This window comes from Bactrocera dorsalis, chromosome 5 (genome assembly GCF_023373825.1).
Source record: "Bactrocera dorsalis isolate Fly_Bdor chromosome 5, ASM2337382v1, whole genome shotgun sequence".
NCBI classification, from domain to species: domain Eukaryota; kingdom Metazoa; phylum Arthropoda; class Insecta; order Diptera; family Tephritidae; genus Bactrocera; species Bactrocera dorsalis.
In genome coordinates this window covers 12966466-12989140 of record NC_064307.1, presented here as the reverse complement: position 1 = coordinate 12989140, position 22675 = coordinate 12966466, and the positions used below count along the sequence as shown (strand labels likewise).

At 35.6% G+C, this 22675-nt stretch overlaps 1 protein-coding gene across 4 annotated transcripts; it reads right to left on the bottom strand.

The window, feature by feature from the left end:
- Positions 1-3868: 3868 nt before the first annotated feature.
- LOC105223655 (RYamide receptor) lies at positions 3869-22288 on the bottom strand. 4 transcript variants are annotated; one of them, XM_049457785.1, is made up of 8 exons: positions 22035-22288; positions 10982-11203; positions 10721-10923; positions 9557-9705; positions 8874-8995; positions 7935-8161; positions 6903-7094; positions 3873-4842 (listed from the first exon to the last, which is right to left on the bottom strand). In XM_049457785.1, exons 2-8 carry the CDS (start codon positions 11040-11042, stop codon positions 4330-4332), a joined length of 1467 nt encoding a protein of 488 aa, XP_049313742.1. In that variant the 5' UTR covers positions 11043-11203; positions 22035-22288; the 3' UTR covers positions 3873-4329. The 4 variants fall into 4 exon arrangements, with proteins under 4 accessions (XP_049313745.1, XP_049313742.1, XP_049313743.1 ...); XM_049457786.1 differs by having other exon boundaries at positions 22083-22288; XM_049457787.1 differs by having other exon boundaries at positions 22091-22288.
- Between the last annotated feature and the right edge of the window lie 387 nt (positions 22289-22675).

Below are 22675 nucleotides of genomic sequence, written 5' to 3'. Positions count from 1 at the left end.
TTTTTTTTGTTTTTGCAAATATCCACTGAATTTTAGAATTTTTGCATAAGAAGATCTAACGTAAATAAGCTCCTTATTTTTAATTTAAGCCATAACTATATCATCGTACTTTTTCTATATATTCAGTTAAGTATTTCTTAATTTTTTGCTATACAATTTATAACTGAAAATAACTTTTAAAAATGATATTCTCTTAAAAAAATTTTCCGCTCTATAAAAATTTTTTTATGATTTTTTTCCATAACGAAATCCATTAAAAGTTATATTTAGTTGAATTTATGTAAATATCAATTGTACTCTATACAACAAGTATACATATAGTACACCATGTCGTATGAGCAACACATAATGGTTAAATGACTGGGTGAATGCTTAATACAGATGTATAATTTTAAGTGCGTATAACTTTCAAAGGAGTGGTTTTATGGAAAAATTATTCAGACCTTTCTTGTAGGACAGAGAATTCTGTATCACAAGAGCATATCTCCAAGGTTGTAGATTTACTTTTGAAAAGCGAAATATTAAAAATACCCAAGTCATATACATTTGAAAAGTAACATGGTGTAGGAACGGTTTAGTCAGGTTAATGCAGAACGCATTTGAAAAAAAAATTCAACTTGAGAAATAACAATCACCCTAGTGTGAATGCACACACTTGAAACTTACTTGGTCGGAGATTCAGAGGCAACACTTCAACAAACAAAGTTGTGTTTATAAAATGAAGAAATAAGTTACAACACATTATTCCAGGCATATGTTTTTGTATATTGAATAACAATTGTATTTAAGTTTTTCTTATTTGTATGCAAATCAAATGGATGTGGGGCTAGTGGAGATATTTATTTTGCCTAAAAGGCTGTTGAATAAGAAATTAAAAATTTTTCCAAACCGTTTCATGTGTGTATACGCAGAGTTTATGCAAATACATATATACAAATCACAGACACATTTTTTACTTAGTAATATTCAGTTCAGTTGAAGGGATTTAGAAATTTGCATATTTTTATATTTTTAACTAGTTTGAGATTCTAATACTATGGTGATTGTGTGTATATTTTGTTACTTTATGCTGCCATAATAAATGGACTACTTTGTTTGATGAGCGATCCAAATAGACGACGGACTTGAAATCAAAATACTCGTTTCAATTTAAAATTTTGTGGTGAGAAATCTGTTGATGGCAGCAGAAATCCTTTCAAATGTTTGGGAGTGGCAATAAATAAAGTTGTTAGATGGAAGTTATTTTTACATGTTTCGAGAAAGTGAAGATAAAGCAAACATTTTACCCTGCTGCAACATTCTAAATATGTTATTATTGCTTAAGGAAAATGTAAATTTGAATTTTAATTAAACTTTGTATAGTAGCTTGTATGTTCATCCAATTGATGACTCGAAGAGATATGCAGAGCAGAATCAGCCTAATAAGTGGCAACTGCAAGTCAACAATGGTAGAAATCAATATATATCATCTTCTTGTATTGAATATTAGCATTTTTAGAATTCAGTTCGTCTTTTTAACTTATACATTGGGACAAAAAAACACCCAGAAATTGTAAAGAAACTTCACGAGTAAAATGTATTTCAAAGAAATGACAACTCTCGCGAGTTCGTTCGAATGATTTTGCTAAATATTTGGGTATGAAACGAAGAGATAAAACAAAATTCACTGATTGAGCTGAATATCATCCCAAAAAGAGGTTATGAAAAGTGTTTTGAGGACTGGAAAATCGTAGGCATAAGTGTATGACATCTGATGGGGATTGCTTTGAAGACGATAAATAAATATTGATGAATATTTAAATATTTTGTGCTTTATTTATTTGTGTGTCATAATGTATAATAGAAAAGTACAAAATGTGTGAAAATAATCATAAATTCACAACCAATTCGCTTTTGCTTGATATGACCACCCTTTGCCTTAATTATGGCCTTGAGACGGCCAAAAAACGAATCGCAAGCTTCACGAATCTGACTTGTCGGTATTTTGGCCCACTCACGGACAATGGCTTTCTTCAGCATCTCGAGACTGGTGTATTTTATACTTACGGACCTTGCTCTCCAAAATGGCGCAGAGAGAATAATCCATTGGATTCGCATCTGGTGAATTCGAGAGCCATTGTGTGGTCGTAATGAAGTTCGGAACGTTGTTTTTCAGCTATTCTTGGTTCACTCGTGCTTTGTGAGACGGTGCTGAGTCTTGTTGAAACGTCCATGGTTTACCACTGAAATGTTTGTTTGCCCACGGCTTCAAAGCAGCCTCCAGAACACCTTTCCGATAATATGTCGCATTTACTTTGACGCCAGGCTCGATGAAAGCAATTAGAGAGCGCCCATCTGCGGTGACAGCGGCCCAAACCATTATTTGTGGCGGGTGCTGCCTCCTGGCGGCCAACCGATGACTTAGATTCTCGTATGCACGGTCGGTCAAGTGAGCCTTATCGTTTTGAGGGTTTACGAATTGCTCAATTGGAAACATTTTTTCGTCAGAAAACACAATGCAACTGCTTCGCGCTTTTAAGTTTTACTTGTTGCTGCTTCGGTGTGAGATCATGGGCTTGACCTTGAGCTCATTTTTCCATATGCCTCTGATGCTGCGGTCGGATATTTTCAGTTCTTTACCCATTTGATTGGCACTTCGTCGTGGATTTCGCTCAAGTCGCTTCTACACTTTCCGAACCATTTCGCGTGATGTTGCAGTCTTTTGATGTCCACCGCCATGGCGTTTTGCGATACTACCAGTACCGTTGTAACAAGTGATGGTGCCATAAACAAAAACTTTATTCACATTAAGGTGTTTGAGCTCACGAACAATTGCTGGCTGTGATTTTCCAGCTAAATATAAAGCAATCACACTATTACGTTTGAATTCCATCGCTGATCACTTTTTTTTGCGTTCACTTTTGGCAAAACGCTTTTGTACACTTGTGAACAATACTCCGAACTGTCATTCAGCAAATTTATAAACATCTGATTGCAGTGCGACAGCTGCGCGAACGGTGTGAAGCTGGTTAAACTTCGAGTGCCGGACCTTGTACATAAAAATGCGATTTTCGTGGAAAAATCAGGTTTAGAGCCCCGTACTACCTCGCCGGTGTGAGTTTCGACTTTGTCGCAATGGGCACTTTTGTAGAGTGTTCAATTCTGAGGAATATGTGTCTAAAGTCAAAGCGATGCCATAAAATGCCTCTGAGCTATAGAAATTTAAAGATAAAAAATCACAATAAATTTTCAATGGAAAATTTTTATATGCCTCTGTCCAGTTCTTAATGTTAATATTAAGGGCTCAAATTTTCAGGGAATTTTTTAGGGTATTTCCAAGGAAATTTCATGATGGGATTGGAAAAATGAAAAGTTACAAAAAAACACACCCTAATGTGCATATATAAAATTGTTTGCATTCCAATTCTTAGGTTGACGTTTTACGTCATAAAGTACTTCCTGGCTTTGATTCTTTGTTGCAAGAGTATAATATATTCGGTTGCACCCGGACTTACTTATCTCCTATTCTTACTTATTAATCTTAAATTTTAAATAATTTTATTTTTGAAGAGCTTTTTTCCTTTATTTGCTGAAAAATCCCTTCGTTAGGCTGTCACACTGGATGTAAAAAGTTATGGATATTGCTTTTTTCTGCACATAATTTGTCAATATTTAATTAAAAAATATATTTTTTCGAATTATTTATTCATTGGTTTTGTATTTTGTTAAAAATTAGAAATATGCGTGGAGAAGTAGTTTGTCGCAAATACTGAGCAGTAAGTTACTCATACGCCGCGGTGTTACTAAAATTGTTTTCCAGAAAGTAAAGGGAGATTAGCAACAATTTTCAATTTTTCCAAAACAATTTCTTACATAAAATTTTTGTTGTTTTTCCATTTTTCCAAAAATTTTTTTCTCACATTTTATAATACATTTGCTTGTTTTCCCTTTCTATTACAAACTCATTTTAAATTTCTATAAAAAAATTTTATTTCGATCACAGTTGCATAATTATTATTTTACAAGTTGCTGTTGGCATAAAATAATGACAAATTTTGTAACAACAAGCTATTCAATGAATTATTAGCTACGACTAAACTACTTTACTTAAACAAAAGCATATGTACATATATGTATGTTTTCAAGTGAAAACTATCAATAAACGCAATAATAATACTTAAATGCAGGAGCAAGCTAATTCCCACTCAATGGCTTAAAATCTTAATGTAAGCACCCAAACACTTGGCTGGGAACATTTACGCTCACACAACGCACGCACACATACAAATAAACATTGTGCTTGACAACACTAGCTTAGTGCTAGAGTGCTCAGCGGCTACTTGTGCGGCACTATGTGCTGTTACCCGCATTGTGCGCATTATGTGACAACGCCTTAAGCTCTATCAATGCGTCCGTTTCGCCCACACATGTGTGCTCGCCGGCGATAACTTCAGCTTCCTGCAATTGCATGCTACAGACATTGCTGCTGGTAGTATTTGTATTATAGTTGCTGCTGCTGCTGTTGTTGTTGTTGTTATTAGTTGCAATACCACTTTGAGTTTTTGAATCGAGGTTAGTTAGTTCTAATGACACGGCATTATCGTTGCGACCGATTTCGTGTGTAAAGACGTTGCTATTTGCTGTGGTTGTCGGCATTTTTGCCGCCACTGTGCTGCCTTCATTACCAGTTACGCCTCCGTGCAAATTGCTGCGTATTCGCATGGATGAGTTGGGTACACTGCTGGAACGTATTGAACTAACGCGTGTGTGCATGGACATTGTGCGCTCCGGCACATCCAGCAGCTTGTGTGTCTTGCAGAAGCATGTGGCAAAGCGCTTATTGAATTCACGCTTGAATTTCTCCTGTTAAATGTAAAGCATGAAAGAGTGTATGTTATTAAAGGATTTCACAATTCGATTTATCGATAATCGCGGGTTAGGTATTTTTTTTATTATGCATAAAGGCTTATTGTTATTAAAATACAAAAAGCAAGCCAACATTGACATAATATTGTAAAAATATGTATTTATTTTGAGTGTATTGCTAGTTTTTTATATTTGAGATGAGCATTAGATGTGTCTTTTATAGGCGTTGGAGCATCACTCAAACTTAATTTTATCGTTCGGTTACTTTTGACAGCCTGTTACCAGTCCTGTTACATTTCTGTGAAAAATGGAGTTAAGAGAAAAATGGAGAGCATAGATTCTGCTAACAAGATTCTGCTCCAGCACATGAGGCAAAACCACCCAGCAGGGGCAGAAATAGTTTCTGAAAGTCTTCTCAATCAATACTTGGAAGGATTTAGGTATTTCAATGAATGTTCTCAGTTGTCAAAGTAGGATCAATTGTTGGATCGATCTTTTAACCTAAGATACTTCATAGTTTTTTTTTTTCATTTTTTGAACTAACAATACTAATAATAATCATTATTCATTCGTTTTATAACCGAGCTAGAGCTTCTTATTACCAATCAACTAAGACTCTGGTGGAAAGGATGGAAAAGATATCGAATATGTCCAGTCAATTGAAGGTGGAATATGCTTTGAGATAGAGCTATTCAAGTATAAAAATTCATGAGGTCTCTTTTAGTGTGCTCGGTCGATACTTTAAGACATCGCGCAAGAATTGAATCTTACAAATTTTTATGGTTATTTTTTCTTGTAATATTGGCTAGTCGAAAAAGTCTTTTCGTATTTTGTTTTATATTTATAATGAACTATCATAAACCACATATGTATGTACCATTTGGGTTAACCACTTTTTGTCATTTTTCCGCTAGAGACGTTATTTCATCAGTGTACAACTCTTCTGGTTTTTCGACGAAAAACTGCGACAAGTTATTTTCACTTTACTCCATTAAAGGCGTTCTCCATTGTCCGAAACATATGGTAGTCCGATGGTGCAAGGTCAGGGCTATATGGTGGATGCATCAAAACTTCCCAGCCAAGCTCTCCCAGTTTTTGCTGAGTCATCAAAGATGTGTGTGATCTAGCATTGTTCAGATGGAAGACAATTCTGTTGATCAGTTCTGGCCATTTTTTTCGACTGTTTGCTTCAATCTCATCAGTTGTTGACAGTAAAATGTAGAATCAATCATTCGACCAGGCTGGAGGAGCTCATAGTGGATGATTTCTTTCCAATCCCACCATACACTCAGCATAAACTTTCGAGGCGTCAATCCTGTCTTTGCGACCATTTGTTGAGCTTTACCACGTTTGGACCATGATGTTTTTCGCACATTATTGTCATATTTGATTTACTTTTCGTCTCCTGTTACCATTCGCTTGAGAAAAAGTTCGAATTCATTTCATTTCAGCAAGAATCGCAGAAAAAAATTCGGTCTATTAAATTTTTCCCAGACAATTCATATGGTACCCATACGTCGAGCTTCTTTTGTAACCAGCTTTTGTTTTAATGGTTCAAAGCCGTTTGATGATGAATGTTAAGTTCCTTAGCGATGTCATGGCTTCTTATGTGACGGTTTTGGTCAATCGTTTCCATACTTTCATTGACTTTTTCAGCGATAGGTCGACCAGAGCGAGGTGATTCACATGAAAATTTCCAGAACGAAAGCGAGCGAACCATTGTTGTGCTACACGAACTGATACAGCATCGTCTCCGTTTCACAAATTTCATTGGTGGCTTTTGTGGCATTCTTTCTTTTTTATAACAAAAATTTCAATATATGTATCGCGAATTTTTTCATTATTTTCACTCATTTTTGAACAGCTGTAACTTTCTGCGAAATTAATTTTTTTTGGTTAAATGAAGCTTAAAATCTCATATTTTCAACAATATTGGTATGACACAATGTGATTGATAGCACTGGATATATACGACTTCAACCACAACTTTTAGAAAAAAAACGAAAAGACTTTTTCGACTACGCACGCAATTAAATAATTAATCTTAATTTACTCACATTATAAATTCCGTAAATGAACGGATTGTAACAGCTGTTGCTCATCGCCAGCCAATCGCAACAAAACCATATTATGTTGATGAAATGGTATTCATTTATTTCGGGGAACGTCACATACAAAATATTATACAATTGCAGCGGCAGCCAGCACAGACCGAAGACGACTACAACAATAATAAGCATTTTTATGACCTGTCAGCAGACGAACAAAACAAAAGAAATAAAGAAAATGAAGAAATACAGAAATTAGATTTTAACTAGATTAAGCGTGAAAATTTATGATAAATTGAAAAGAAACACGAAAAAGGAAATTAAACAAGAGAAAAAGTTCATAGAAGTTGTGATACCCTACACAGGTGCGTTTCTAATAACACAAATAGGCATAAAGAGATCTTTAACTTGACTTTGAGTGGTCAGTTTGTATTGCAGCTATATGCTGTAGCGGATCAATGTGAACAATTTATTCGGATACTGAATCATTGACTTTGACAATCGTGAGTAAAACTCTTCAAATAAAAAAGTTTTTCAGGTAAGGGCTTATTTTGATTGGTCAGTTAATATGGCAGCTAAATGCTATAGTAGTCTTATATCGGCGTTTCCAACAAATGAGCAGTTTTTCTTGGGAAGAAACTGAAGAGTGTGATGTTTCATATCGTTATTCCAAAACTTGAGCAACTCGTTGGCTTATATCGTATGGAGTTAGACGAAGTAGCAGACAAACAGATTGACGAACAAAGGTAAATAAACATCTGATAATTTATGTACAAATTTTAAAAGCTCTTTAATATTTCCTTCTGTGTGTTACTAATTTAATACACCATATTCAAGGTATAAGTATTTAACAACCGTAATATCGAAAACAAATAACAATATAAACACCCGTTGCAGGTCTTAAGCTAGCGGAAATCCTTCAGCTTTTGAGCTCTACATACACACACCCACACCTGCGCCCACACGCACACACAACTTTCACACACACGCACTCAAGGAAATGAAATCCACACAAATGTGTGGACTTTTCCGCTGACTTACTTTCTTTTTATTTCGCAGAAGTGTTATGTCGCGTGTATCCTGAGCATTGCCTGGCGCTCGTGTGCCCCACAACTTCACCGCCATTTGTATGTAGACAAAACTGATGACGCAAAACGGCACAAAGTACTGCATGAACACCAATGTGTAACGGTATGTTTGTAATTGCTTCTCGGAAAGGTTTTTATTCAAGCAAAATGGTCGGGTAACATTGAAAATAATGCCGTTTTCTGCAAAAAAAAACACATCGAAGAGAAGGTAGTGAGTAATATTAAAAATGTTGTTTTACAGGGTGGTTCTTTTACGTAGTTTTTTTTTAGAAAAATATCATTAATGCGACTCCGCAAGCGCTTTGCCACTAGATAGCCGAAAAAATGCTGCTTTAAATGCCGAAAGCTCTGCTGTCAGCGCTTTGTGGGGAAGATACAAGATACAAATCTTTCCTGAGCGGGAACTGCCGGTTGGTATTTATGCAATCAGAGGTTCTACTAGCATCACGCTTAATAAAACTTGCTGATATGAAAGTTTGCCAGTCAAGTTTGATAATCAGCCGCTGCAGTGTTATGAAATCGCCGCGAGCAGTGTTGACTGGAAATTTTAAGCAAAGCAGCCATTAATGATAGAAACCCTCAAGCGGAGTGGCAAGCACGCTATTTGCGTGAGGACAGAGTGTCAAAGCTATTAGCTAGTTTTTAACAAAATGTGCTAGTATGATATGCCATCATTAAATCTACTGAGGCTGTTACTTCAATGAAATCGTTGCCTAAACTAATCTTAATGGCTGCGCTACGTAATATTTCTGCTGCTTACATGTACATACGAGTACATCTCTGTATTGTTGTATTTAAAATTGAGTATTTTTTTAATTTTTTAAAATGCAATCACCACATAGACCACCCTGTTTAAGTATGTAAATAAAATGCAATATAAACACGTGCTTACCTCTGTAGCGCTCATGCTCCACTTCAACGCGAAATGCTATGGCACAGGGTGTGGCAAATAGAAATGCCGCCAGCCAAATGCCGATGAGTATTAATTTGGACACCCATTTTGTAGGTCGCGCCCTAAGCAATAATACAATACAAATAAATATTTATTATTAAATATAATAAAAGCATGCTGTGATATTATTAATAGAAGCTATAAATAAACGCGATATTCCCACGAACAATTTATGGATATATCGTTTTTCAGCAGAAGATATTTGATTGTTAATGGCTTTCCGTGAAAGTGCTTTGAATTAATATAAGAAACGCAAATTTATTTGCACAGTTTTGCCAACTTTTTGCGGCCAAGGAATTTAATTATCTTTTCAAGCTTAGTCACGTTATCTGAATTTTCGTGGAATAGTCACGTTTAAGCGACGGGAGATATGAAGGTGTCGGGAATTAATGGTAATCGTAATTTTGATAAATTCAAATATTAAAGCCAGCATACTTCACCTTAAATTTCAAATAGCAAATTTAAATAGATAATTTAGGATTTTGGTTGCCAACTTAATTTCCCTATTTCACAGAATAATTAACATTAAGATAACATGAGGTTGTTTCTACCGCTGAACAATCTTATGCTCTTCCCTTTTACCCCCAAAATATGTCGGCTGAACTTATTTAAAACTCACTCACCTGAGCGGATTTATAATGGCGCGATGTCTGTCGATGGCAATTGCGGTGAGCGTGAAAACTGACACGTTAACAGTTAATGCCTGTATAAACGGACAAAAACCACACATAAACCACGGCAGATTCCAGCGTTGCAATAAAGCGGCTTGAAACTGGAAAGGATAAAAACATTAAGTAAAATAAAGTCAAATTTAAGTAAACTAAATTAAATTTAAATAAATTACGCGAAAAAGTTGAAATAATTAATTTAAATTATATTAAATAAAATAAATTAAATTAAAATAAAATAAATTAAATTAAATTAAATTAAATTAAATAAATTAAATTAAATTAATTTAATTTAATTTAAATTAAACTAAATTGAATTAAATTAAATTAAAATAAATTAAATTAATTAAATTAAATTAATTTTAATTAAACTAAATTAAATTAAGTTAAATTAAAATAAATAAATTAAATTAGTTTAAACTAAAATAAATTGAATTAAATTAAAATAAATTAAATTAATTTAATTTAAATTAAATTAAATTAAATTAAGTTAAATTAAAATAAATAAATTAAATTAGTTTAAACTAAATTAAATTGAAATAAATTAAATTAAATTAAACTAAAATAAATTGAATTAAATCAAATTAAATTAAAATATGGTTAAACTAAATAAATTTAAATTAAACTAAATTGATTTAAACTAAATTAAAATAAAATAAATTAAATTAAATTAAATAAATTAAATTAAATTAAATTAAATTAAATTAAATTAAGTTAAATTAAAGTAAATAAATAAAATTAAAATAAGTTAAAGTAAATAAATTTAAATTAAATAAATTGAAATAAAATAAAATAAAATAAAATAAATTAATTAAATTAATTTAAACTAAATTAAATTAAATTAAATTTAAATAAACTAAATTAAATAAAAGTTTTAAATGAAAACACAAATGCTCAATACAAGAGTGACAGCTATATACTATAGTGACTCGATCTGAATAATTTCTTCGGAGATTTCACCATTGCATTAATCAATAACCCATACTGAATTTCGTATATATGTATCTCGTCAAAAATATATTCATACATTCGCAAGAGATATTATGCTAAATTATTAACTAACAGCTCAATGTTAATTGGAGTTAAAAGCATTTTAACATTCGAACAAAAGTCTTTTACCTGAAATGGTATACAAAATAAGCCGATGACTACATCCGCAAATGCCAAATTGGCTATGTACATGTTTGTAACGGTGCGCATTTGACGTGTTGTCACTACCACCCAAATAACCAGCGAGTTGCCGATAACTGCCAAAATACTTATAGTGCCATAGAAAATGGACAGTAACACCACGATGCCAGTGGGTGCCGAATAGAGACGCTCTGCGAGAGAATTCATAAATGAGAGATTTTAAAATTTTCTGACAACAATTGGCCTTACCAAATTCCGCTTCCTCGAGCACTTCGTCGACTGGCACTTGTACCACTGGGAACTCATCCATGCTGGGAGCAGCTAATGCCGCTAAGCTCTGCACCAATACTATGCGCGTGTTGCGTTTGTATTTATTTAACAAGAATCACATACACACGCGTGATTATGTATAAAATACATATGTACATTTGCGTTGTTATATTACTGCTGAGATATTGATTTGATAAATTGCTGTAAAAAGACGGTGAAGTATTTTGAGTGAATTTTTGTAAAGATTTTCTAAGGACTTTATTTCAAGCCACATCTTCAGTACGCAAATATGGTATGAAACAAAATGTATATTCATGGTGAATACAAATTCAAAGTAACATTCTGCTTTAAATAATTTTTACAAGCGATTTTATTGTGTTAATTTCAATTCTTTACAGAAACTAGCGATTCTCTCAATAAAAATCCTATTTGCTAGTAAACTTTCATTGTAGGTCCATGTTCTGATAAATTACAAAAAATTATTTTACATTATCTTAACATGAGTAGTAACAGAAAACTGCTGCGCCAGTCTAGAGAAGGTTTATGACAAATAGCGGTGACGTTAAGACCAGCATAAGGGTCAATCAGGCCCAGACCAGTAAAATATTAGTTATGACCAGATAATAAAACTTGAAATGCGAGACGAATCTTATTTGATTAGCCGTTAGCTATCTAATCACAAGGCTGAACCCTGGACTATCTTTCTGGGTACAAATCAAGCACGCCACAGGAAAGTCAGCGAAAATCACCTCCCAACTAGGCAGACTGATGGTCAACATTGGAGCGCTCATTAAAGAAAAAAGAAAGCAGGTATTGGCCAGAGTCCATCGCACCACAGCTCTGCGTGTTGTTTCAGCTTACCGAACAGTGTAAACTAACGCAATATTAGTCATAAACGATAATACCCCAATTGACCTTCTAGAAAAAAATTTGTGTTAGCTAAAGAAAGTACGTGAAAATAACAAGACCACGGCCAGACTTATAAGAGATTAAAACTTATAGAAAAGTCAACTTCTGTACAAAGCAGCATACTTCAAAAAGTACCTCCAAAAAATGGGAAAAGTTGAAGAGCCGTCATGCCAAAAGACTGCGGCGGTTCGCTGGAGGGACTTTTTTAGTGACCTGCAAGTGGCACATACGGTTGGTGTGACTACAACTTTGATAATATAATGATCATGTGCGAATAAAAAGAAAAGTAGGCCTACACAAGAGTTACGTCAGTGGTTGACCACTGGTCACTTCGAATAAGTTGTGCTAAATGGTTCGGACATAGCAACCCTGTTTAGGTCTTTTATCCATTACCAATACATACATATTTATTGCTCGTATTTCAGAAACTAAGAGACGAGTTCGCGTATATACCATTTGATCAAATTTGACTCGGACACGTTCATTTTTTACCATAAAAAAACTGAACATCAATTTACAATTCAAATTGTGATCTCCAATGGAATCGCCGCTAAGGAATCGCTGAAATTGTTGCAGAAGTGTTTTCAGTAGTTTACTATATCACATACACAAGAATTTGAGTATCACAAGGTATACAGTGAAGGTATTGAAGTCATTGAATTCATTGAAAACTTGCCTCATGCAATCGTCTATCTATCTCTGTTAATGGCGATAAGGAGATAGCAGAGGATCTCAACATCTATTATGGATTGACTAAGCCATTTAGGTTAATGTTTTGGTTATGAAAAATATTGAATCGTCGTGAAGAGCGTCGAGATTGAAAAAGAGATGTACATATGATTACCGAGGAGTCTACAAGATTGTAGATTCATCAAACGTATTATTGCTGGTGACAAAACGTGAGTTTATGGATATAATGTCGAATCTGCACAACAATCAAGCGAATGGCGACTGAAAAAGTAAAAATTCGCTGAAGGCCATCTCAACCGAGACTGATAACAAGTAAAGTGAGAGAAATTCGTTTAAATGTTGGCATTTTCAGCGACTTCGTTGAAGGCGATAATAAAGATTTTTATTAAAACATAAAAAATATTTTTTGCCAGTCATAGTCAAATTTGATCGTGTTTTATAATATAATAAAATGCTTCAATAATAATTTCTTGCACATTCATCGAAAGAATTCACACTTCTTTTATTATATTAAATTGCTAAAATATCAAATGTTCAGCTGTGACCGAACTAGCACCTTCCTTACTTGTTAAAAACGTTTTTCTGCTACTAAACATTCAAACATTGCATGCAAATTCTTGAACAACAATTCGAAATAGGCAAATACCACAGACAAATATTTATTTAATTCATTCCACAAATTTACAACGTATCTTGAAAATCTGTTGACTTTTGGTTTATTTATTAATTAGACTGTACTTAGCGAACCAACTTGGCCAGCAGCCTATGCAATTCCACCAACACACACACACATGCAGACAAGTAAACAAATTGGAAGGTTAGTGAATCTTGAGCAAATATAATTCACACATTTGTTTTTGTGGAAAAAAATTAAATAAATAAAAGCGCTGCAGCTATTCTATTTAACCGCAAGCGTGTTCTGTCAATAAGCGTGAACCATTTGTGCGCAATGGTGGAAGGTAAGTGGTGTTTAAATACAAATACAATCAAAAGGGCCGCTACGGAAATGAACTGAATTTTAAAGAAATTTATCTCCGCAGCTGTAGATATGTATGCGTGCTTGTGTGTGTAGATTTCCAATACGGTACACGCTCTAGCTTCTTAAAGGTCAAGTTCTCTCTTTGTGTGCCAAGTTGATTGCAAGCACACACACATACATACTTTGCGTGGCTCTAGAAAATCGATATTCCGTTGTTAGTAGTTGTATGGGTAAATACTTTAAGAGCATTACCATTAAATTGGGTTTTGTTCTAAGCAATTTCAGGTTGTACTAGTGATGCGCCAAAGTTCAGGAATTTCGCAGAAGCATTTACTTTTTAAGTCAAAGACAAGTGTTGTGTTACTTTTGGTCTTGAAAGGCTTAGAGACAGATTTTTACAAAACTTATTAGTTATTCGGTCGATATTTTATGTATAAAATATGATCTAACTGCCTAATAAATATGTATTTTTAGTCTTTTATTTTGCAGTGGGCAGATCCGTTGAGTGAATACTCTCCTTGCATAGCACAAGTGTCTGAAGATTAAAAAAAAATGTCTAGATCTCTGTTAAAGTCTGAAACTGAAAAACTAAGGAAGAGCTAAGTTGGGGTGCAACCAAATATTATCAGTATCAAAGACAGGGAAATATCTTCAGTTATTCACTTTAGGCACAAAGATGAACCGCTATTAGAAAAACAATCTCTCTCAATTTTATTAAGACAACTTACATAAATATTTGCCGCTGAATTCTGAGAAAAGTTCTCTGAGCATCATTTACTTGGGAGTGACCAGAAATGATTCTATTACAATTGGTTCAAGCTGCTCACGACATCCGGTCCTTGACCAAGTATTCTCTGGGTAGCCTAAGAACATCCGTTTGAAGGCGAGCTAAAGTGAAAAGGCGAAACATCCCCTCCACAGGATGGAGCGCTGGATTTGAGACCCGCCACGTATAAAACGCCTCCAATAAAAAAGTTTAAACAGTCTCGGATGAGAGACCCTCCTTTTGGTGACTACCATGGCAACCGAATTAAGAATAATGATTTGGGGGCATGCACCTAGAATGTCCGGTCCCTTAATTGGGAAAATGCCGCTGCTCAGCTGGTTGAACATCTCATAAATCATGCCATCACCGCTGTCCAAGAGGGATTGTGGCACTGTGGGATTTTGTGGTGTGAGAGAGACTCTGTCGCCAAGTATTGTCATTCAACCTGGTGGATGAACGTCTAGCCACAATCCCGCTTACGCCCCGATGGAAGAGAAGGACGATGTGACCAAAGATGCCTTCTTTCTATGAGAGCTTGGAGCGCACCTATGAGGACTGCCGCCGCAACAATGTCAAAATCGTGCTTGGCGTTTTTAACGCTAGGGTGAGCAAGAAAGGTATCTTTGGCACAACAGTCGATAAATTCAGCCTCCAGAGGAAACATTCCCAAAAGGGTTGATGCTGATCTATTTCTCCGGGACTCGTAATGCGGTTATCTGTAGTACTAGATTCCAGCATAGAAAAATTCACTAAACTATCTGGCTGTCTCCGGATCGAAAGACCACCAACCAGATCGATCATGTTGTGATAGACAGAAGACACATCTCTAGTGTTTTTTTATGTGCGTACGCTTCGAGATCCTAACATCGCCGTGGTCCGCACTATCTTGTTGCAGCCAAGATTCGCACCCGCCTCTGTGCAGCAAAAAACGCACGTCAACAAACACAAGGAAGGTTCGACGTCGAGAAGCTGCAATCACAACAGACAGCAGAACAATTTTTTTCTCCACTTGCATGCCTCCTCTCTGAGAGCACTCGCCAATAACTCGGTATAAGGGAAGTGTGGGACGACATTTCAATCTCCTTACATACAGCTGCAACCGAAACCATTGGCTTTCGGAAAATGCTAAAGAGCAGCTGGTACGATGAGGACCTCGCAACGTTACGATCGACCACAACACGTGCGGGATGGGATAGATACCGAGAGTTGAAGAGGGAAGCGAGACGCATTTGCAGACAGAAAGAGAAAGAGAGAGCAAAATGCGTGAGTATGAAGAGCTTGACAAGCTGGCTGACAGGGGTAATGCTCGAAAAATCTATAAAAAGATGCGGGGACTAACAGAAGGTTTCAATTCCGGAATATACTCTTGTAGAACCCCCAACGGTGATCTAGCGACTGATGCCCAGAGCATACTAAAATTATAAAGTGAGCGTTTCTCCAGCCTGCTGAATGGCAGTGAAAATATAACGCCAGAAGAAGGCGAACCCGATTCTCTAATCCATGACGATAGAGCAGACGTTCCATTGCCCGACTAAGGAAAAGTTCTAACAGCAATTACCTGTCTGAAGAACAACTAAGCGGAGGAGGCCGAAGTTGTTAAATCGACTATAACCGTGTCGCTGTGTCTTCCATCAGTAAACAGAAAGAATAATTGCTGTAGGACTTAACGAGATAAGTAAATTAAACTAAATGGAGCAGTCCGAGTCGAATTTGATCAGATAGTTTAGGTTGCTACGTATTTGAAACAGTCACTGCTTTGTCACAAAAAACATATATGTAAAATTCAGGCAAGTTATACCTTAAATTGTGACTAAAATTCTGTAGAGTGTAGTTCCTTTTATGAAAATCTATCAACGAAAATGCGCGCTTGAAATTTTCGCTGAAAGTACAAATCATAAATGTTTTACATGCAACATGACAAATAATTGAATTAGTTGATACTATTTTAGTATATGCTATAATTTGCTTTTGGAATGACCAGTGGATGCCACAGAGTTGCTACTGACAAGTAATTAATCACAAAAATGACTTTTTCCGCCGATTTGAGCTGCTAGTTTCCTTGCTCAAAGATATATTAATAACACGGAAATATTTGCCATAAAATTTTTCGCATAACACATGTATATACCGTTACATATACGAGTACATATGTTATTGGTTCCATGTAAAAATGTTTGCAATTATAATTCGCTGCCCGCGTTGATATTTTTGCAGTTTATATTTACGGTTATCGGAGGTTGATAACACGCTAATTGACGCGACTTTTACAAATACAGTACATACCTACATACATATGTTAATGTGTAGGTGAAATTTAATCAGACTGTGTGCGAAAACAATTAGCGCTAAATTCAATTGATATGAGAAATGTGCTCTTAGCAAAAATATTTTCAATTTAAAGCTGCGTTTATGTGAGCTAAATGTGGTTGCTGTGTGTTTGTGTGTGTGTTAGTAAAATTATGGTGTGAAAAGTTTTTGAGTTTTACTTTACACATGCTATCGCATGCGCCCATTCAAAGAAATTGCAAATGAAATATTTGTTGTATTCTGCATTTAATAAGAATTAAATTGCTATGCGTGTAGCTTTAAATTACATAGAAAGCAAAAATTAATTGTTGCTGCGTAGTTATTTGTTAGTTCTCGTGTAGTTTAAAACTTTTTGCCGTTAATTTAAATATAATAAATTCCATTTAAACTTTTCCACTTTTCATATATAATTTTCCGCTAAAATATACAATTCCAGAACTGAGCACAGTAAGTACCCGAAATCGTGCGTAAATTTATTAAAAATTACATGTTGGAAATTGTTAAAGTCTCGTTTTTTTGACGCTTTAAGCTTTTATTTGAAATAATGCACAGAACCACCGAAATAAAATTGTTATGAAAGAAAACAAGAAAAAACATTAACTTCGGTTGCACCGAAGCTAAATACCCTTCACATGTGCATTTCTGTTAGTAACTATCTGTTCAGTTTGTATGGCAGCTATATGCTATAGTAATCCGATCTGAACAATTTCTTCGGGGATTACATGTAAAGGGTGATTTTTTAAGAGCTTGATAACTTTTTTTAAAAAAAAAACGCATAAAATTTGCAAAATCTCATCGGTTCTTTATTTGAAACGTTAGATTGGTTCATGACATTTACTTTTTGAAGATAATTTCATTTAAATGTTGACCGCGGCTGCGTCTTAGGTGGTCCATTCGGAAAGTCCAATTTTGGGCAACTTTTTCGAGCATTTCGGCCGGAATAGCCCGAATTTCTTCGGAAATGTTGTCTTCCAAAGCTGGAATAGTTGCTGGCTTATTTCTGTAGACTTTAGACTTGACGTAGCCCCACAAAAAATAGTCTAAAGGCGTTAAATCGCATGATCTTGGTGGCCAACTTACGGGTCCATTTCTTGAGATGAATTGTTGTCCGAAGTTTTCCCTCAAAATGGCCATAGAATCGCGAGCTGTGTGGCATGTAGCGCCATCTTGTTGAAACCACATGTCAACCAAGTTCAGTTCTTCCATTTTTGGCAACAAAAAGTTTGTTAGCATCGAACGATAGCGATCGCCATTCACCGTAACGTTGCGTCCAACAGCATCTTTGAAAAAATATGGTCCAATGATTCCACCAGCGTACAAACCACACCAAACAGTGCATTTTTCGGGATGCATGGGCAGTTCTTGAACGGCTTCTGGTTGCTCTTCACCCCAAATGCGGCAATTTTGCTTATTTACGTAGCCATTCAACCAGAAATGAGCCTCATCGCTGAACAAAACACGCGCGCGAAACACATTTCGAACCGAACACTGATTTTGGTAATAAAATTCAATGATTTGCAAGCGTTGCTCGTTAGTAAGTCTATTCATGATGAAATGTCAAAGCATACTGAGCATCTTTCTCTTTGACACCATGTCTGAAATCCCACGTGATCTGTCAAATACTAATGCATGAAAATCCTAACCTCAAAAAAATCACCCGTTAGTTGTCATAGAAAATAATCTGTACCAAATTTGGTGAAGATACATTGTCAAATGTCAAAGTTTTCCATACAAGAACTTGATTCCGATCGTTCAGTTTATATGGCAGCTATACGTTTGCAAAATTTAAAAAGGATATCTTAAAAACTGAGGGACTAGTTCGTATATATACAGACGGACGGACGGACAGACAGACGGACATGGCTAAATCGACTCAGCTCAACATACTGATCATTTATATATATACTTTATAGGGTCTCCGATGCTTCCTTCTGGGTGTTTTAAACATCGTGACAATCTTAATATACCCTGTCCAGGGTATAAAAATACTTTAAAGTGATAAATTTTGTAGTTGTTATTATAGCGACAGAATTACGCCGAGTTGATAGTCCTTAGTCGGATAAAAATCCAGGTCCGTTCCGGTTACGTAGACCCGACTGTCGTGGGAGGAAAGATTTCGTGGTAATCCTTGCTTTCAGTAATTTTTGCGCTTGGTTGATATACCATTTGATCAAATTTGATTCGGACTAACCGTTTTTTTTTTAGATTACTGCAATAATTTTTGTGTTCGCGTGAAGCTTGTACTATATAAATTAACAAGTGTGCATTTGGTAGCTAATTCATGGGGAAAAAAATAGAACTACGAGTTTGTATACTCTTATTTTGGTTTCCAATGCAAGCACGGTTACGGAATCTTTGGAAGTATTAGAGATATTTTTCTAGGAGTATATGTACGTCAGTATATCAGGATTTAAGTTTAAAGTGAAGTTAATGGAGTCATCAAAAACTTGTTTAAAACGTGACATTCACCTACCTCGGTTGATGACAATTTCATCGAAAAATCGGTGATAGAGCAAAGAAACTCACGATCCCTTATGGTTTGACTTAAACTAGTACAAGGTGCTTTCCAAAGTAAACAGGACTTTTTGAATCTAGCACCCCCTGGTGGCGTCATCTATATGTCGACTAGTGTAACACACTCGTTCGACATGCTTTTGGACCGTGCAGAAAGCTGTATTGAAGCAGAAGAAGAAACTGTGTTTTTGAGTAGGTTGGTTTCTCGAGAAGTACTCAACCGATCTTCATGAAAGTTTACATGGATCTTGGAGATACAAATTTATTTTAAAAAAATGTCTCAAAATTTTACTGAAATTTTCTTTTTTTTTGTAAAAATGTCTGCCAAAAATCCAATTTTCAGTTTTTTCCTTTGTCCAAGTTCTAAGTTCAGGTTTTACTAAAACATATATTTTTTCACTTTAGATGATTCTGTAAGGAGTTATCCTGCCAACGCGGCGGCATTATTTTTGCGAGGGGTCACCGGAAATGGCGTCGCAGTGGTCGACTTTAAATTTTTTTTTCCAAAAATTGACAACGTAGCTACGAACCCTAGTCTGGTTCAAATTGCGTCAAATAGTAAACTGTTTCACAGTGAGTCAAGCCCACAATGAAAGCGGCTATGCTAATTTCTACAGCAATTACATGTATGCCCTTGCAAGAGGCTTTTCGCCCGCTACTTGACGAGTTATTCATAATTTCCAATACTCAAAAAATATTGCAGCCTCTTAGCTTCGTAAGCCAATACACTTAGATGAATTTTGTCTTTTATACGAACTTTGTGCTTAACCTCTGCCAAACGTATTTCTTTGTAATATACTCCCTATGACTGCAAATTCTACATTCACAAGCCATTTTTCATTATAAGGAATCCAGCATATAATGAAATACACAAACGCCAACAGAACTTTTGTTGTGCCTGAAGCCACTGGGTTGTAGCAGCAATATATTTCTGGGAAACCTTCATTAAACAGTCCAAAGCTATACACTTATAGGCTATGTTTCACGCTAAAGTTTCAGATGCCACTTCCTGGCAGAACCTTCTAATGCTTAGAAAGAACGTATATCTCGGTGTTATTGAACATTTTCTGCTTAAACAGAGTTTCATCTAAATAAAGCTTTTATGGAAAAACTAATAGTAAGCAGAATGCATACAACAGTGCACAAAACAAATATGAGCGGGTGTTACGATGAATTAAACGCTGGTGCCATATACACCATTCGGTCGAAAATAGCTAGAGTTCGTGGTACAGTTAGGGGTTTCACGGAAAGTTACTAGAAACCTTTTAGCTTTAGAGACTGTTTTGCAGTACTAATAACAGTTGTGTATTTATATAAATGTAAATAACGGGTGACCCAAGGAGAGATACTTTTTTCAATAGCCTTTTTTTGGCAGAACACACGTGAGTCATGTTAAGCTGTCATGTTATTTTTGGTTGGCATTTCATCATGGAAAGACTTGCGACTGTGCAACGTTTCCAAATAGTTTAACTTTATTATGGAAATTCTCATTTTTTAAAGAATCTGTTTCACGTGTTTGACTCAACATAATTGTCCTATTCAACACACTATTCGTAATACCATCGCCCATCTTGAGACCCAATATTTTTTATTGGATAATATTCGACTGAAAAGAGCACGTTCAGCCCGCAGTGAAGAAAATGTAGCAGCCGTAACTGAGAGTGATCACGAAGACCGTGGAGACTTGATTCGACGCCGTTCGCAGTAACTCGGTCAGTTTCTGTCGAGATTTTAAAACGTACGAAATGAAGCTTGGGCAATAACTGAAACTGTAAACTGAAACTGCAGCAACCTTGGTTGTTTGGTGTGGTTTGTGGGCCGTTGGAATTATCCGTTCATACAATAGTTCGTCAGAACCGTCTATTTGATTCCTGGAATTGAAGCTCGTGATCTCGGCGATATTTGGTTCCAACAAAACGGCGCCATTTCTAACAAATCGCACCAATCGATGGACTTATTGAGAGAATGCTTCGGTGAGCAGACCATTTCACGTTTTGGGCCTGTCGATTGGCTACCAAGATTGTGTGATGTTATACCGTAAGACCTTTTTCTGTGGGAATATGTAAAATCTAAAGTCTATACCAACAATCTCGTTTCGATTCAGGCTTTGAAGCTAAATATCATGCGTGTCATTAGCCAGTTAGCAGTCGAAATGCTCGAGCGAGCCATCGAAAATAGAACTCAAACGATGGCCCATCTAATACGTTGCCGCGGCTAACATTTGAAAGAGATAAACTTCACAACATAAATGCCGATGCTCTTTCAAATGATAATAAACTTTCCATATTAAATTTGAAGTTTCTGAGTTTTTCCTTGTAAAAAGGTGGGTAACCTAGAAATGGACATTTAATTTCACATAATTCCATAAACTGTTATTGAAAATTTGTTTTTGCTTTAAATTTCATATGACAACGATTTCTTATTTCATATTATTATGGTTATTATTTTTATTATATATTCACCGTTATCACTATTATTTCATAATTATCACTAATTTTATTATTTTGATTACCAATACCACATTATTCGATTAAAATTATTATTTTATTATAATTATTATTTTGATTAATTTAAAATCACCAATATAATTTGATGCAAAATTTTAAAATATGCATTTGGCCATCATTTTAACCAAAGAATAACATCAACTAATTTACAAATTAGCCAAAATATCGTACACAAGCACACATTGGCTTGTAGTTAACCACACTACTCAAACCCGCGAGTTTGAAAAGTTCCATTAACTGCCATGTTTGTGGATAATTATGCACATGCGGCAATGGCAAACTTTATGATGTGGAAATTAAACCAGTGCAACTGTTAAATTAAAATTTTCGGTTGAAAAAGCAAGCACAAAAACTTCTCACGATAATATTTTTCCTCTTTATAGTCACTCCTGCCGGGAGATTCATTACTTAATTACATGCTGTAACGTCACTCATACGCCATGTCATACGTTGAGATGCGTTTGGTTTCCGCCACTCTACACCACGCGTGCACTATAGTTTTTCCTCGACTGTTGTTTGGCTTATAGTTTGTGTTTTTTCGAGTTAGGAAATTTTGCGACAACAGCTTCGCTTGAAGCCCACTCAACGTGAAAGCGCCTTAACGACTAACATATCTGTGCAGCGAGCGCTTTGGCTCTAGCGCTGCCGGTGTTCGGGCAGCTGCTGCTATAGCCGCTGGCGCTAATACGATAAGCGTATTAGCAATGGACAAATTTGCCAACGTCAACTGCTGAAATTTGCTGTAAAATCGTTGGCCAGATGTTTTAGCACATGTGCGCACTTGACTTTCAGCGGCGGATTTCGCGTCTCTTGCGTCTCTCGCTTTGCTTGTGTGTGTGTGTGCGTGTGCGCACAAATATTGAAATTTGCAGTAAGCGCAATTGTATTAAAAAATCTTTATTTTCACAACCTTAATAGCATTTTTCAAAATGATAAACATAATTTTTTTTTAATTTTTTTTTCTTTTCGAAATTTGCGCCGCGTTTATGCGTTCGCTGTCC